General features: G+C 62.7%; 2 protein-coding genes across 2 annotated transcripts; one reads left to right on the forward strand and one right to left on the reverse strand.

Moving 5' to 3' along the window:
* Positions 1–825: 825 nt before the first annotated feature.
* BESB_076190 (type I inorganic pyrophosphatase PPase) lies at positions 826–3,224 on the forward strand (the record flags this gene model as incomplete). Its single annotated transcript, XM_029365980.1, has 3 exons — positions 826–1,753; positions 2,286–2,467; positions 2,817–3,224. 3 exons carry the CDS (start codon positions 826–828, stop codon positions 3,222–3,224), a joined length of 1,518 nt encoding a protein of 505 aa, XP_029217411.1.
* Positions 3,225–4,920: 1,696 nt separating this feature from the next.
* On the reverse strand, positions 4,921–14,099 carry BESB_076200 (uncharacterized protein; the record flags this gene model as incomplete). The annotated part of the gene is made up of 2 exons (XM_029365981.1): positions 4,921–6,155; positions 6,575–14,099. The coding sequence occupies 2 exons, from the start codon at positions 14,097–14,099 to the stop codon at positions 4,921–4,923; spliced, it is 8,760 nt and encodes a 2,919-aa protein (XP_029217412.1).
* Positions 14,100–14,625: the final 526 nt, after the last annotated feature.

Consider the following 14,625-nt stretch of genomic DNA (forward strand, 5'->3'; position numbering starts at 1 on the left):
TGCATCGTTCGCGTCTTCTCTCGTGTCTTTTTTCGGGTAAATTTCACGTTTTTCAGCGATCTTTCCTCTCGCATTCTTATTCTGAGCGGCTCTTCTGTTGAAAAGAAGACCGGCGGTAACTCCTCAGCCCTGTGTGGGTCGGATGGAACCGAGGGGTGGGTTAGGCCTCCTTCTGTGACGGCAGGCCGAGGGGAGGAACAAGACCAACTTCTCTCTGTCTGCACACCGTCATTTCTTGTCTCCGCCGTCGTCTGCGTTTAGTTTCTCCACGTTTTTCGTTCCTACTCTCGTCTTCCTCTTCAGCACCTTTCTCAGGACGCTGCTTTCGCTCCTCTCTCCCAGTCCTCAGGTGTCTCAGTCTCTCCTCGCCCTCTTCTTTCCTTCTTAGCGTCTCCTCGTTCTCTTCTCTCCTTCTTCGCGTGCATAGCTCTGCATCAGCAGCTCCAGTAGTCGTCTTTCTCGCGCGCGTGCGTCTTGGCTGTGCAGCTTCCCTTTTTGTCTTCGTTGCCGCCCCGTGAGAGGCTCGACGGAGAATGTAACTCGTCTCTTCTCCAGCGCGGTACGGACGCGAGCCCTGGCATGATGCGTCCTTACGTCTCTGCTGCCCGCGCAGCTGTTTTTCCCAAGCGACTCCCCTCTTCTCTTTGGTGTCCCCTGGCCGCCAACAGGAGCAAGCAGAACAATCTTCTTCGTTCTCTCTCTTCTCGCTTCTCTCTCCTCGCGCCGGTTGCCTGCCGCGCTCTGTCCGCGGCGCCTGCGACTTCGCACCCCTCGAGTCTGGCCTCCGCACAGCAGCCTCTCGGAGGACAAACGTGTCTTGGCGCCATGGCGGCGTCTGTGCTTCCCCGCTTTTCCTCGCGATCCGTGTCCGCGGCGCCGCCGTCTCCCCCGGCATCGTCGTCGCGCTCCCTGCTTCTCGCTATTGTCACATGCGCAGCTGTGCCGCGGCTCTTCGCTTCGGCTTCCTCCGCTCCTCCTCTCCCACGGCCTCTCTCTCCGCTTCTTCTCTCTCTGCTCGCCTCCGGCGCGGCGTCGCACGCCTCCCGCCCCCCCGCCTTCGCTGGGTCGCCTGCCTCGCGCAGCAGCTGCCCGTCTGCTTCCCTGGCGCCGCTCGCTTCCTCCACGCGTCTCGCGTATCTCTTTCCGCGCTCCTTTTCTGCGTTTTCCTCTCCCGCCTGCGCGCGTCTTGCGTCTGCGGCGGCGAGCTCGCGCGACGCGCGCTCGGACGCCTCTCTGGGCGAAAGGCCGAGAGAGGCGTCTGCCGTCGCCCGCGCCGCCAAAGCCGCGACGCGAGCCTCGAGGGCGGCGACCGCGGCTCGCGCGGCCGCGCAGAGTCTGGCTCCGCCTGCGGCCGCGGGGCGACGGCCCGGCATCGCGGCTTCGGCGGAGTCTGCGCGGCAGTTCTCGTCGCTCTTTTCGACGCAGTCGCTATCTGCCGAGACAGAGACAGTTGAGGGAAGAGCGGAGAGGGCACCTCGGTGCGAGAAAGATGCGCAGCCGTGCGGAGGAGGAGACCGGCGATATTCTCCCGTGGAGTCCGGCTGCGAGGGCGAGAAGAGCTTCTCGCTCGTCCTCTCCGACCGCGAGACAGGGAAGCGCCTGTCTCCGTGGCACGGCGTCCCGCTCTTTGCCGGGCGCGAAGGCGAGAATCTGTTCAACATGGTCGTTGAAATTCCGAAAAATTCCCGGAAAAAAATGGAAATCCAACTCGACCGACCTCTGACGCCCATCATGCAGGACGTCAAGAAAGACGGTACGGAGGACGGGAAACGACACACACGCAGGAAGAAAGCCGTCTCCCTCGACAGAGTCTTGGATGCAGGAGCGCGAAGGCCTTCGAGCCTTCCTTTCCCGCTGTGGTCTCCTTGCGCCGCACTGCGGAGGGACGGAGGAGGAGGTGTCTGATAGACCGCAGAAACTCATCTATATATGTTGCACGCATGCCTTGAATTCAGGTGGATACCCGCAAACAAAAATGCCGACCCCGGACGGTCATTTTACCCCTGTGGTTTTCATACAAACAGCACACAACTCTACCGAATATGCGTGTGTAGCCTCGATGTTTAAGGCATGTCTCGATTGAATTCGCGTGTATATAAATCTCTATATATACATAACTACGTGTAAATACGTATAGATATGTAGATACGTATATATATTTATAACTGCAATCTGTGACGGCTTCGTCGCGTGGGCGGCGCGGGGGGGTGCCTCTGTCTTCTGCCGTCTGTGTTCGAATGTTCCTCATTTGTGGAAGATTTTTGTCTATTTTTGCGATTGTTTAGGGTCCCTCCGCGAGTACGCCAGCACAATGTACTGGAACTACGGCGCCTTCCCGCAGACGTGGGAAGATCCGCGAGCGCCTGGCGACCCAGAAGTGTTCCACGCGCTCGGCGACGGAGACCCCCTCGACGCGGTGGAAATCGGGAGCCAAGTGCTGCGGCTCGGAGACGTCGTCTCTGTGAAGGTAAAACCTGGAAGACCTGGCAATTACCGTCTTCTCAGGTCTTCGTCTCTGCAACTGGCGCGGAGCCACCTATTCCTATATATCTATACATCTTTATATGTGTGTTTGTTTATACATCTATATGTCTGTATTTGTTTATAAGTATATGTTTATATATATATATATATATATACATGCATCTATATATCTCTATGTATTCACATATAGTTATATGTATATATATAAATATATATGTATGTATCTATATACAGGGGCATAAGAATTGGAAATTGAGATGTGTGCGACGAGAGCTGCGAGCCCCCTGGACAGGCGCGCGCCTTCTGTGAATGAATTCCCGTCGTGTGCCCAGGTTCTCGGCGCCCTCGCGATGATTGACAAGGGCGAGCTTGACTGGAAGGTGCTTGCGATTCGCGAAGGCGACCCACTTTTCTCCCAGCTGCACTCGATCGAGGACGTCGCGCGGCTTTGCCCCGGCGTCGTTTCAGGCGTCCGCGAGTGGTTCCGCTGGTACAAGCTCCCAACCGACAACGTCCTGAATACCTTCGGGCACAACGAGGAGGCGCTCGGCGCCTCTGAGGCCCTGCAGGTCGTCCGCCGGGCCCACGAGCACTACCGTCGGCTTATAGAAGACGGAGAACGCGCGCGCCGACGCCGAGGGGGCGGCGACGAAACAGACGCGGGCGCGCTGCCTCCTGCGAAGGGGTACGCGGTGACGATTGAAGGGAAGCAGACCTTGTGGCTGCCGCTGGACGAGTAGAAGGCGAGCTTTTCTGCGCGGCTGCCCACGTCGGGATGCGCAGTGTGTTCGCTGCTTCTTCGTCGCACCCCGCCGTTCGCGTGGATGGCGGCCTGCTGTAGAACGCGGGCACGAGAAAACATCCGCTTGAGGGGCATTTTCAGCCAGCCAGAAGGGCAAGCAAAGGCAGCCGGGGCTTCTGTGCTCATGGCTTCTGTTCCCGCTGTATGGCTCGCTATTCCTCGCATTTAGGAGGCAGAAGAAACGCGTTTTACACAGTCAAAGACCGCCCCTCTCGGTCTCATCGCTGCAGTTTCCCGATCATGCTACTATCTGAGTAGTATTTTCCCCTCGGTGTTGAGATTTTTTCCTCAGGGGAGGTGCTCGCCGCCCGCATGCGTAGAATCTGTAGTCGCCTCCATGGCTGAAACAGCCTCAAAGTCGCGCTGTCGCACTTGAAGCCCCGCCGCACATGCATGTCATTGCAGAGGATGTACAGTAGCACAATGTACGTGTAAATGCATCTTTGTTTGTGTTTGTGCCGGTCTAGGAAGTGTATGAACATGTGGTGATTGGGGTTATAGGCTGTGAGAGGAAACATTCCGTTTGAGACTGGCGATTTATGGCGCGAGCAACAGGGGGGGTGGCGTAGTGGATTTCTAGAGATTCGATCGCCGCAAGCACTGCCAACACTTTCAGAGAAGCTTTTCTTCCGTAGCATCGCCTCCATGCGATGCGTTGACGCTTCACGACTCTCAGCGCTCTTTTGCCGCAACGGGGCTTTCCCCCTGACGGCGGCAGTTCAGCGACTTCGCCCTCTTCGCTTTTCGTAAGAGACTTTCTTCACTCACCGGCAGCGATCCGCGCCGCCGCAGCGCGTTCGCCTCTCAGGAAGCGTGTCTCCAGGCGCCTCGCTCGGCCTCGAGAGCCACGAGGCGGTGTGTCTGTATCTTAGGAATCTGCTTTTCACGAGTGAGAGACTGGCGTCTTCATTCAGTCGTCTAGAATTGGCATAAGGCCCGATTGGGACGGACCACAATACAGAGTATCGAGTCTCTGAGCAGTCAGCTTCATGCGAGAGGCCATTCAGGAGGGATCATTTCTTTCAGAAGAAAAAAAAGAACGAGAGGCCTCTGAAGAGAGCTTCGTGGGCGCACGCCACTCAGCGAAATGCGCACAAAAAGAGACCACGCCGCACACGTCTCTTGTCTCAAACAGCCGGCTGAGGAGTAGGCGCAGTTCAGCGTTCCCCTAGCGAACGGCTTCCATCAGTGTGACGCTTCCCTCGATGGAGAGAGGGACTCGGGCAACCAGGTCACACAGGTGTCGCGCGAGAGCAAGGTAGAGACGCATCTCCATCTAGAAGGGGACCCGGACGCGCTGGAAAAAGGTGATTCGCACCCAGCGATATCCATGCAGCAGGCGCGGAGGCGCGCACCTTGCCAGTCCAACCAGAAAAAGAGCGGAGACAGACACATGCCGCAGACGAAGAAAGAAGTCGCAATGCGCAGCTGGGTTCGAGGACAGATGAGTTGTCGTTTCTCGGTTCTGCGGCGTTTCCGGCGCCGGAGAATACAGATGGCGGCAGTTAGGGTTTAGGGTTGACGGCGCAGCAAGGCAGATGCGTAGTTGCACTTTCTGTGTGGCTTTCTGTCTTTTCTTTTCGTGCAAAAATGTCGAGACGCGGCCTTCTCTTTGCTCCGCGTGTGTGTCTTTTCTAGGGCTGGATCGGGGAGCCAGTTTGGCGAGGCACCGCGGGACGCTTCGCCTTCTTCTTCCGCTCACGCATGTAGCAGGCATTGCAGACTGGGCTCTCGCCCAAGTACCTCCACTGCGGAGTCTGGCGGGCGTGGCAGAATGAACAGACGTGTGCCGCGCGCGCGCTGCCTTTCGCGCGGCTCGCAGCCTTGGGATTCACCGGCGGAGACGCGGTGACCGGTGCGGAAGCAGCAGAGACAGAAGAGACAGAAGAGACGGAGGACGGGGGAACAGAGGTAGCGCAGGACGGAGAAGAAGAGGAGACCGCACGAGGCGCATGCGGCGGAGGCAGGGGCGCCGCCGAGCAAGCAGGCGCTGCCGTCAAGAAGGAACAGGGAGCGGAGGAAGAAGAAAGATGAAGCGAAGCAGCGGTAGTCAGTGTCTGCTCGGCCGCAGGGTGAGCAAGAAAGAGGGGCGAGGGAGAGAGACAAAGGTCGGCTGGCGGCCCTCGGCGCGGCGCGCAGAAGGCGGACGAGGCGCAAGAGGAAGCTAGGGTTGCGCGAGACAAAGACTCTGAAGAGAGGAAATTGAAATCGGGTTTCGTCGATACGGAGGTCATTCGCCGGCATGTCTCACTTCCCCCACCATCCTCAGGCGCCGCGCAACTTGCCTCTTCGAAGGGACAGCTGCGCGCGCGAGCTGATGCGTCGCCCTCTCTGTTCGGCGTTCCCTCACCGTCCAGAGTTCCTTCTCCGCGCAACAGTCTGTCTCTTTCCGCACTCCACGCGTCGCGCTCATCGATCGATCGGCCATCGTGCAGAGGTGCGGCGGCCGTCGCCGCTCCGGGCTGGACTTCTTCTCCCCGTCCGTGGCTGTTTCGTGCAGTTTTCCGCCTTTTGGAACTTCCCTCTCGAGCGCCTTCGCCCGCTGCCGTCACCACGGTCCCGATTTGAGAGGCTGGGTGCGATGCGGCTTCTGTCCCCTCAGGAGGCGCAGAGAGCGCCTCCGGGGTCTCTTCGTCTCTTCTGCGGCGCGGACGGCCTCGGCCTCGAGCTGCCTTTCCGACGGCGGGCGCAAGCTGCAGGGGGAGCGTCTCAGCGAAGCCCTTTGGAGGCGACAGGTGTCTCTTTCTCGGCAGAGACAGCTCGACGTCTTCCTCTCGCGGGCGAGGGGTGACAGCGGCAGCCTCGAGAGACGCCTTGCAGGCAGCCTGCAGCGGCGCGCAGCTCAGCTCGTTAACCTCTTGGCTCGCACCTACAGAGTTACAGCGCAACAAAAGGAAGGCGGAGAGAGATAGATGATTTCCTGCCCGTTTGCTTGTCTGGGAGCAGCTCGGGAGGGCGCAGCGAGCCTTCTCTTGATAAAACTGAGGCGCTTTGACAAAGAGCGACAAAAAGCAGACAAGGCCTATTTATCTGCGAAGACTGCCTTGAAGGAAATACTGCATCTCGCGCAGAGTCGCCCATGGGAGCACCCCCTCTTTTCATTCTTTTGCATGCTTTCAGATGTTTTGCCGTCGTCTGCAGTGCGCACGCTGTTTCGGCTCGTCCCCTGCAGCTCCTTCCAAAAGCGCATCTCCATCTTTTTTACGTTTTTCTTCGGCTGCCCAAACCCCCGTGCGTGCCTCGCCTCCAGCTTGCCGGCCTGCCCTCTGCAGAGAAGCAGAAACTTACCTTCTTCTCTTTCCTCTTCGGGCGCAGAGGTCTGTCCGCGCAGGTCCTGCGCGAGGCAGAAGGGCGGCGGTGGTGCCCCGGCGCTCGCCGCAGCAGACTGGAGAGCAGGCTCCCTCATCTCAGCAGCACGCAACGGCGGCGAAGCGGAGAGGGGCGGAGGCAGCGCGAAAGAAGCCGCAGGAGACGAACTAGACAAGGAAAGTTCGAGGGGAGAAGAAAGCGAGCCGCACGCAGAAGGTTTTCCTGCCGAAGGTGACGGAGTTTCGCGAGGCAGCGCACGCGCAGCTGAATATTCGGCGGCGCTCAGCTGGAGACCAAGTGAGAGAGAGAGAGGCGCGTCCTCTTTTTGCGAGAAGTCGACGCCGCTCACGGAGGGCGAACGTGAGGCAGAAGGGGGGAAGGCAGCGGAAGGGCACGAGGCGTTTGCGAGGCTCGCGCCGCTCTGCACTTCCCTTCCCTGGGTATCAAGCTCCAGAGGCCTCAAAGCGACGGATCTCGCCTCCGCCGGTTCCTCTTCTTTTTCCTCCGTCAACAGCGAGTCTCTCCCTACCTCCTTCGATCTTTGTTCGCCTTCTTTTCCTGAGGCTGGAAGACCTTCTGCGTGGCGTGTCTCTCTGCTCTCCTCGCCCTTGAGCGCACGGGCGAAGGACGCGCCGGGCGACCGTCTGCGCGCCTCTGCCTCCTTTTCACCGGCGAATGGCGAAGGCCAGCCTAGTGTCAGCTCCGTCGCCGCGCCTGGAGCGCCACGGGGCTCGAACGCCTTCTCTGCTGTCGCGTCCGCAGCATCCTGTTTGCAGGCCGCAAAAGCAACAGAGGAGGCTGAGGAGGAAGCGAAAGCCGAGTAGGAGGCGAGGGGGAGACTCCCGAGAGACGAGGCATGCAGATGAGGCTGAGACGCGGCGAATGACGAGGGTGGCTGCCCGGTCTGAGAGCTGAAGACGGCCGCGTGAGCGGCAGGCTCTCCGTTTTTCGTTTTTGTTTCGGCGTCTTCTGTCGCGCCGCTTTCACCTCGCGGCGCCGGCGCGGGAAGAAAGCCGCACGGAAGGCGATCGCGGCCGCCTCCCTCGTCGGTCGCCGCCGCGGAGCCACCCTGGCTGCTCTCTGGCGACAGCGAAGGCGAGAAAGAGGAAGGATCAGACCTGGGGACCGCGAGCAAAGCGCATGCAGACGAAGCGGACGAAGCCCCGCCTGTGCCGGGTGGCGGAGGCGCGGACGCCGGCAGCGAGGCAATCTGAGGCGAAGACGCAGAGAAGGGAGAGCAGAGAGGAGCGGAGGCGCGTGAAGCAGCGGGAGCGCCCTCTGAGAGCGAGAGATTCAGAGCCGCGGCCCCTGAGGAGAGAAGAGACACAGGTTTCTTTTGTCCGGTCGCGAGCTGCTGCCTCTTTCTCGCTCGCATGTAGCAGGCGTTACAGACGGGAATCCCTTCGAGGTACCGCCACTGCGGGGTTTGCCGCGTCTTGCAGAGGCGGCAGGAGCCCCCCCCGCCTTCGCGGGCTCTCCCGTGGCCTGCGCCGCCAGCCCTTCCGCCGCCTTTCCTCGTCTTTCTCCGCGCCTCCTTCCGCTCGCCCTGCGGCGCTTCGGAAACAGCCGCCTCCGTGAGTGCACGGGACGAGAAAGCCGCCGCGGAAGAGGCGAAGTTCGGCTCGAGTTCTTCAGATTGCACGAGGAAGCGAGGCGGGAGCGCGACGTGGAGGAGCGACGCCGTGTGGGGGGTGGGCGAGTCTTGGTGCGCGTCTTCGTTCTCGCATGCGTGCCTCAGAAAGAACGGATGCTGTCTCTTAGTCCTCTCTCTCCCCCGGGGCGCGCCGCCTCGCTCGCCATCGCGCCCGCCTCCTTCTCCGCCCTCTCCCTCGCTGGCCTCCTGCGCCGCGGGGTTCCGCTCGCCGCGCCACTGCCACCCGGCGGCGCGCTTTCTGGGCGAGGTCGTCGCCCGCTTGAGGTCGGCTGCAGAGAGTTCGTTCTGTCGGATTTCCGGCAGCAACGCCGTTCCCCGCCGCGTGCGCATGGCGCCCAGGGAAGAGGGGGGTTCCTCGCACCTCGTGCGACGCTCACACGCTCCAGGTCTGCTTTTTGCGCAGCAGGCCTCAGCACGCGTCGCAGCGGCCGAGGAAAGGAACGGCTCCGCGGCGCGATGCGCAGAGGCTTCTCGCCCGCAGGCGTCTCTCTCCGCAGCCTCGTCCAGCGAGGCGCGACAGCCCGCTCGCCTGGCGGCGTCGCGTCTCCACGCGAGGGCCTCTGGCGGCCGCGAAGCTGAGCCCGACGACGCGGCCGCAGCGCCCACACAGAACAACTCCGACATGCACTCTTCGTCACGATTGGAAAGCGGAGAGGCACCAGCCAGGAGCGAACTTTCCGCCGGGCTTGCCTCCTCCGCGGAATTGAAGTAAGTTCGCGGACTGAATCGAGAGGAGGAGGAAGGCCCGAGGGCCTTCGCTTCGGGGGCGAAGGGCGCGGAGAAAGTAGGCTCCAGTTCGGGCGAGAAGTGCGGCGACGAAGGGAAAAACGCGTGCGGCGACAGCAGCGTCTTGCTCGACGCACTCCGCCTCTCGTCCTCAGGCACGCGGACGCCCTCTACCAAATAGGAAGGAAGCGCGTTGCCCTGGAAGGCTTCCGCGCCCCTCGAAGGCGGCGCCTTCGTCTCCGTGAACGGGGCCCCCCGCGGCACCGGCAGGACGCCCGCCACCCCTTGTGCCAACGCAAAGGGCAGCAGCGAGCCTGCGGCGGCTCCTGACGCCCCCAGGGAGGCTGACGCAGGCGAGGAAGAACGCGAGGCATCCTCGGTCTGCATGCGAGACGCGGTGACCGCCTGCTGCGAGTCAGCGGCGCCGCGGCTCTCGCGCTCCACCTTCGCGCCTCTCGGGACTCTCAAAAGAGCCTCTTCGCTCTGCTTCCTTCGCCTGCCGCTGCAGCGCGTCGCGCCGCAAGCTGCGGCGGGCGCTCCGGCCGCGCCGCCCCCCCCGCAGCCTCCACCCCGGCGGCCGGCGATTGGAGCCTTAGCGGGGGCGGAGACAGGAAGACCCGGGGGCACAGCGGGCGCCGCGGCGGTCCCGCCGTAGGCGTAAGTCCCGCAGGACGCGTGGGAGGCGAGGGCACGCGAGAAGTGCACGAGCGACTCCGCCGCAGAAGAAAGCAGGCAGATCGCGGAGGAGGCAGAGGACTGCGGGCACGGAGGGTCGGTGTCGAAGCGGATTTTTTCAGGCTGGGAAGGCGAACGGACAGACGGGCTTTTGCCGCGCGACGCCGAGCGCTCTTCGGCCTCGAAATTTTGCTTGCTGCGCCGCGGTACGCTCTGCTGGGCTGGCGGCTCTCGACTGGAGGCGCAGGACGGAATCGTGGAAAATGCGACGGCGGGCGGAGGCTGGGCATCAGAGGCGAACGGAGAACCTAGAGACGCGGCCTGCTCAGGGACCGCCCGCTGGGCGAGGAGGCTGCTGTCTGGAAGATTTCGATCGAACGGCGACCGCGACGACGAAGGCGACGAAGCAGGAAAGGGGCGCGCGAACTGCCAACTCGAGGAAGTAAACGCCTCTTTTTCGCTGTGCTCTGACGCGCTCTCTGAGCCCTCTCTCTTCTCCGCCTCCGCGCTGCGTCGCTGTCGCAACTGCCATTCGGCGTCAGCTCCCGCTGCCCCCGGGGACGCGAAACGCAGAGCAAAGGCTGGAGGTGTCTCTGGAGCCCTGGCGGGCTCCGCCTCGGGCTCGCTGAGGCGACGGGCCTTCCGCTGTCGCCTGTCGTCGCCCTGTGTCGCAGAGAGCGACGACGAGGGCGGCGGAGAGGTCTCCGCTCGCTGCCGCGGTCCCTCGAGGCTCTCGGTCTCAGTCGCGGCCGCCCAGGGATCTGCGACTCTCTCTCTGCTGTTCCGCGCGAAGGCATCGTGGAACGAATCCGAGAGGAGGTTTTCCAGGATCGCCGCGGTTCGAAACCTCGACGACGCGCCTCGTCTCTGCCTCCGCTCGCGGTATGCTTTCTCGCTTCCGGCCGCTGAATCGCGTCGTGGCCTCAGCGAGCCCTCCTCGCTGTCTTCGAGATCCTCGCCGTGGGCGTCGAGGCCCGCGCCCCTCTCGGGCATGAACAGTCCCGTCTCCTTGCCTCTCCGGCATCGCCTTTCTCCGCCGTCTCCCTTTTCGCCTCCGTCTCCGTCTCCGCCGGCTGCCGCGACCCGCTTCCTCCGCCTCCCGAGTCCGGCGGACGCGCCGCAGCCCGTGGAGGGGCGGCGCGGCGAGGCGAGCGAGGCTGCCGAGGACGAGCGTCGCCGCCCAGCCGACTCTGAGAGAAAGCGGAGAGCCAAGTCTTCTCGCTCGGGAGAGGCGACGGAGGCTGAGGACCAAAACAGGTCGCCGGGCGTCGTGGAGCATAGAAACAGGTCGCTGTGGACTACAGAGGCCGCCTCGTCGTCGAGGAGGCTGGCGGCGGACGCGGAGGGAGAGAGCGGCGCCGCGGCCAAAGGCGTGCCGATGGGCGAAGCAGGCGCCTCTGCGTCGTCGTGGCCGAGTGCGCCGTCGATCCGCGGCCGGCGGTCTGGGGCGAACTCCGAAGGCGAGAAAAGGCCAGCGGACGCGCAGGTCCCGGAGAGCAGAGGCGGCAGAAAAGGAGACGCCAAGAAAGGAGACGCACAGCGGCGCCTCGAGCCCTCGCGGCCGCGGCGCTTCACAGAGTCCCCGGGGGGGGGCAGGCGCGTCTGCGGCTCCCCCGCAGACGACGAGCTGACCGCAGAGGAGCTTTTCGCCGTCTCAGAGGAGAGAGAGCGTCGCCGCGATTGGCAGCTGGAAGGCTGAGGCGAAGAGCCAGAGGGCTCGACAGACCCGCGGGAAGACCCCGAAAGGGCCGCGAGGCACCGGGGGGCGGCCGACGCCTGCTGGCTCAAGCGACTCGCCCGAGAGGAAGCGAGACTCTGTGAGGAGGCAGCCGCTCGCGGCGGGCTCGCCGCCGCATGCGACAGCCTCGCCTCGCACGAGAGCCGCCGACCGCAGCCTCGAGAGTCGCGCCCTCCCAGCGACAGGTGGACTCGAGGAATGCAGGACGAGGAAGCGCGTCTCATCTCCCCCTCTCGCGCTGCGCGCTCTCCGCTGTGTTCGCTGCGCCCCCGCGCGGCTCCCTCGCTTCGCACAGAGCAGCCGCAGCCGTCGCCCTCAGAGTCTCCGCCGCCTCCATCGCCTGCGTCGCCTCCTCGTCTCCGGTGACCGCCGCTGAAGGTCGGGCGCGAAGGGTCGCGCGGAAAGTCGAAAAATGGGCGCTTCTGTTTGGGCGAGACGAGGAGGCGCCGGTCTCCGCAGTCCTCCACCGACCGAGCGAGGCGTTTTCTGGTGCCTCCCTTCTCCGAATGCGAGGCGGAGAAGGGGTCGTGGCTCTCTCGCGGAGACGACGCCTCCTTGGCAGTCTCCTGCCTGCAGGGAGAAGACGCCCGCAGCGGGCACAGCCCAGCTTGCGCGCTGAGTCTCCTTTTTCCGCTGAACTCCGTTTCGAGTCCGCCTCTCGTCCGCTGCTGCGCAACTCCCGGCAGAGTCGCTCGCTCCGTCTCTTCCGTTTCTGCCTCGGGGCGTCGGTTGTCCGGGGAGACTGGGCGGCCGGACGTTGGACCGGCGCGTGGGACTCCAGAGCCAGGGCCGCGGTCGGATTCGAGCCGAAGCGTCTCCTCGCCCGCGGCCGTGGGGGAGACAGCTGGCTGCGGCGACGACGCGGCGGCCGCCGCGAGCGCCGTCGACGTGCTTTGGTCGAACAGGCGAACGAGTTCCGACCGCAGGTGAATGAACTGCGTGCAGAGATTCAGGAGTTCTTCATCGGTGACGTCCTCTTTTCTCCAAGCCGAAAAAGAGGGCGGCGCCCCGCCTGCGCCGCCATCGGACACAGCTGTCTCCGTCTGAACTTGCATGTCAACACCCGAGCGCGCCGGTGGAGAGGGCGGAGTCTGCGCAGCGGGAGGCTGGGCAGCGGCCTGGTCCGCGGCGGACGCGGACGGAGAAGAACAAACAGGGACAGCAGGGGAAGAAGAAGAGGAAGAAGAAGAGGAAGACGAAGAGGAGGAGCAAGAAGAGGCAGAAGAAGAGGACGATGATGAATATGAGGAAGGAGGAGAACAAGCAGAGGAAGAAGAAGTATCCAGAGAGGACGAAGGCGCGCTTGGAGGCGCCTCGGGCGGGGGGGCCGACGGAAGAGAGAAGAGAGCGACCGGCGATGAAGAAGAAAAAGGGAGAGGACAGGGAGCAGAAGTCGCGGGGCGAGCGGGCGTTGCAGAATCTAAAACTGCGTAAGGAAGATGAGTCTCAGACAGACAGGATGCTGATAGGGAAGAAGAAAGAGAATCATCCACATCTTCTTCTTTGACGGGCTTCGCGTGCTCGCCGCGGATATCGCGTGTCTCTCTCTCGCCGCACAGTCGCGCGCAGGTCAATCCGTTTTTCTTTGCGTATCTGTTTTCGTTGTCGCGTCCGCGTTCTGCGTCTGGCGCCTCGTTTCCTTCTCTCTCGAGCTTCGCGTTGCCATCGTGCCTTTCTTCTATCGTTCGCTCCTCTTTCTCTCTTGTCGCTTCCAGTTCTGCCTCTCTATCCCTATCCCCCGTGCCCCGCGGCCTATCAGAAGTCACCACATTCTCGGTTTCGCTCCCTCCTTCTTCTGCATCGTTATCTCCATGAGGCGGTCGCCCGCCCTCCGCAGGACTCTCCTCGTTCATCTTTATGTCCTGCCCTCCCGCCGCATCTTTTTCTCCCCCTAGAGCCTTCTCTGGGTCCCGCGCCGGCGCGTCCGCTGCGTGGTTTGGGCCCTTTGCCAGCGGAAGAGTCTCCGCGTCCTGCTCCGCCGCCTCCTCCGCCTCCTCACATCTGTCTTCTCCTCCCCAGGTTTCCGCAGTGCATGCGCGCTCGGCTTGCAGAGGAAAAGCGCCCTTTTCAAGAGGACGCCGCGCGGGCTCGACTGGAGTCGGACGAAGCAGAGACGAGGCGCAAATATCGAGGGAGTCAACCTGGTGAGGGATGGAATGAGAGACCTCCGGTATCCCGGGAGCACGGAGGCACCTCTCCCCTCGACCTCCATTTTCAGATTGCCGAAGAGACGAAGAGGCGAAAGCAGACGGCGAAAGGACAGGCTGCAGGGGCGGCGAGGTAGGAGACCCGAGAGTTCTCTCTGGTCGGGAGACGGGGGCAGGCAGAAAAGAGGGACTCGCAGGCGACACGGAAAGCCGTGGAGGCTGGAGAGAAACGTCTTTCTTGTCCCGGTGCGTCATCTTCTCCCCCTCGCTGTCGACGGCGTAGCAGGAGGAAGCATCTCTGGGAAGCTGCGGCGTGGATCCGAGGCCCTGAACGCGCTTCGCGTCGCCGTTCGCTCCTCTGCCTCGTGCGCAGCCCGTTTTCACCCTGCTCTCCTTCTCGTCCCTCGCGTGGTTTTTTTCTCTCTCCGTGTGTGGGGTTGACTCGCCGTCTGGCGAGGCTTTGCGTGGCGCTTGGCCAGCGGAGAGTAGCTTCTGCTCGCCTACCTCGGCGTCAGCTCCGTCTTTCTCGTCGCCTCCAACTCTCTGGCTTGCGGCGCCCTCCATCGTCTCCGCCTTCGCTCTTCGCAATACACACCGGGCTGGGGGGGCGCGAAGATGCGACAGGGCGCCTGCCGGACAAGGCCTCTCTCTGGCTTCGAGTGGGCTCCAGCTGAACGGTGAACCAAAAAGACAATGATGGAAGCGACTCGCACGGGGGTTTTCCGCTCCTCTGCTCTCGCCTGCTCGGTCTCGAGTCGTCCCCTCTCTCGCGTGTGATCTTCTTTTGCTGCGCTACGGTTGACCCCTCCGCTCGGGTTCCCCCGCTCTGTGCTCAATGAGGGAATCTCTCTGCACCGCGCTCACAGCATCTGAACCATACAAGACAGATACAAGAGGCAAACTTGAAGATGAATGTGGGCTGAGGAGTTATGGTATTGGCGAACAGAGAAGGCTTCATGGGAAGGAAGAGGGATTCGCGTGCAAGGACAAATGCGGAGAAAGGATCGGTGAGATCGCTTACTGCGTGGAAGATTCAGCGAGGCCTGTGAATCGGCGAACGTCATTGCCGATTGGCAGCGCTGTATCCTTT

This window comes from Besnoitia besnoiti, chromosome VII (genome assembly GCF_002563875.1).
Source record: "Besnoitia besnoiti strain Bb-Ger1 chromosome VII, whole genome shotgun sequence".
Lineage (NCBI taxonomy): Eukaryota > Apicomplexa > Conoidasida > Eucoccidiorida > Sarcocystidae > Besnoitia > Besnoitia besnoiti.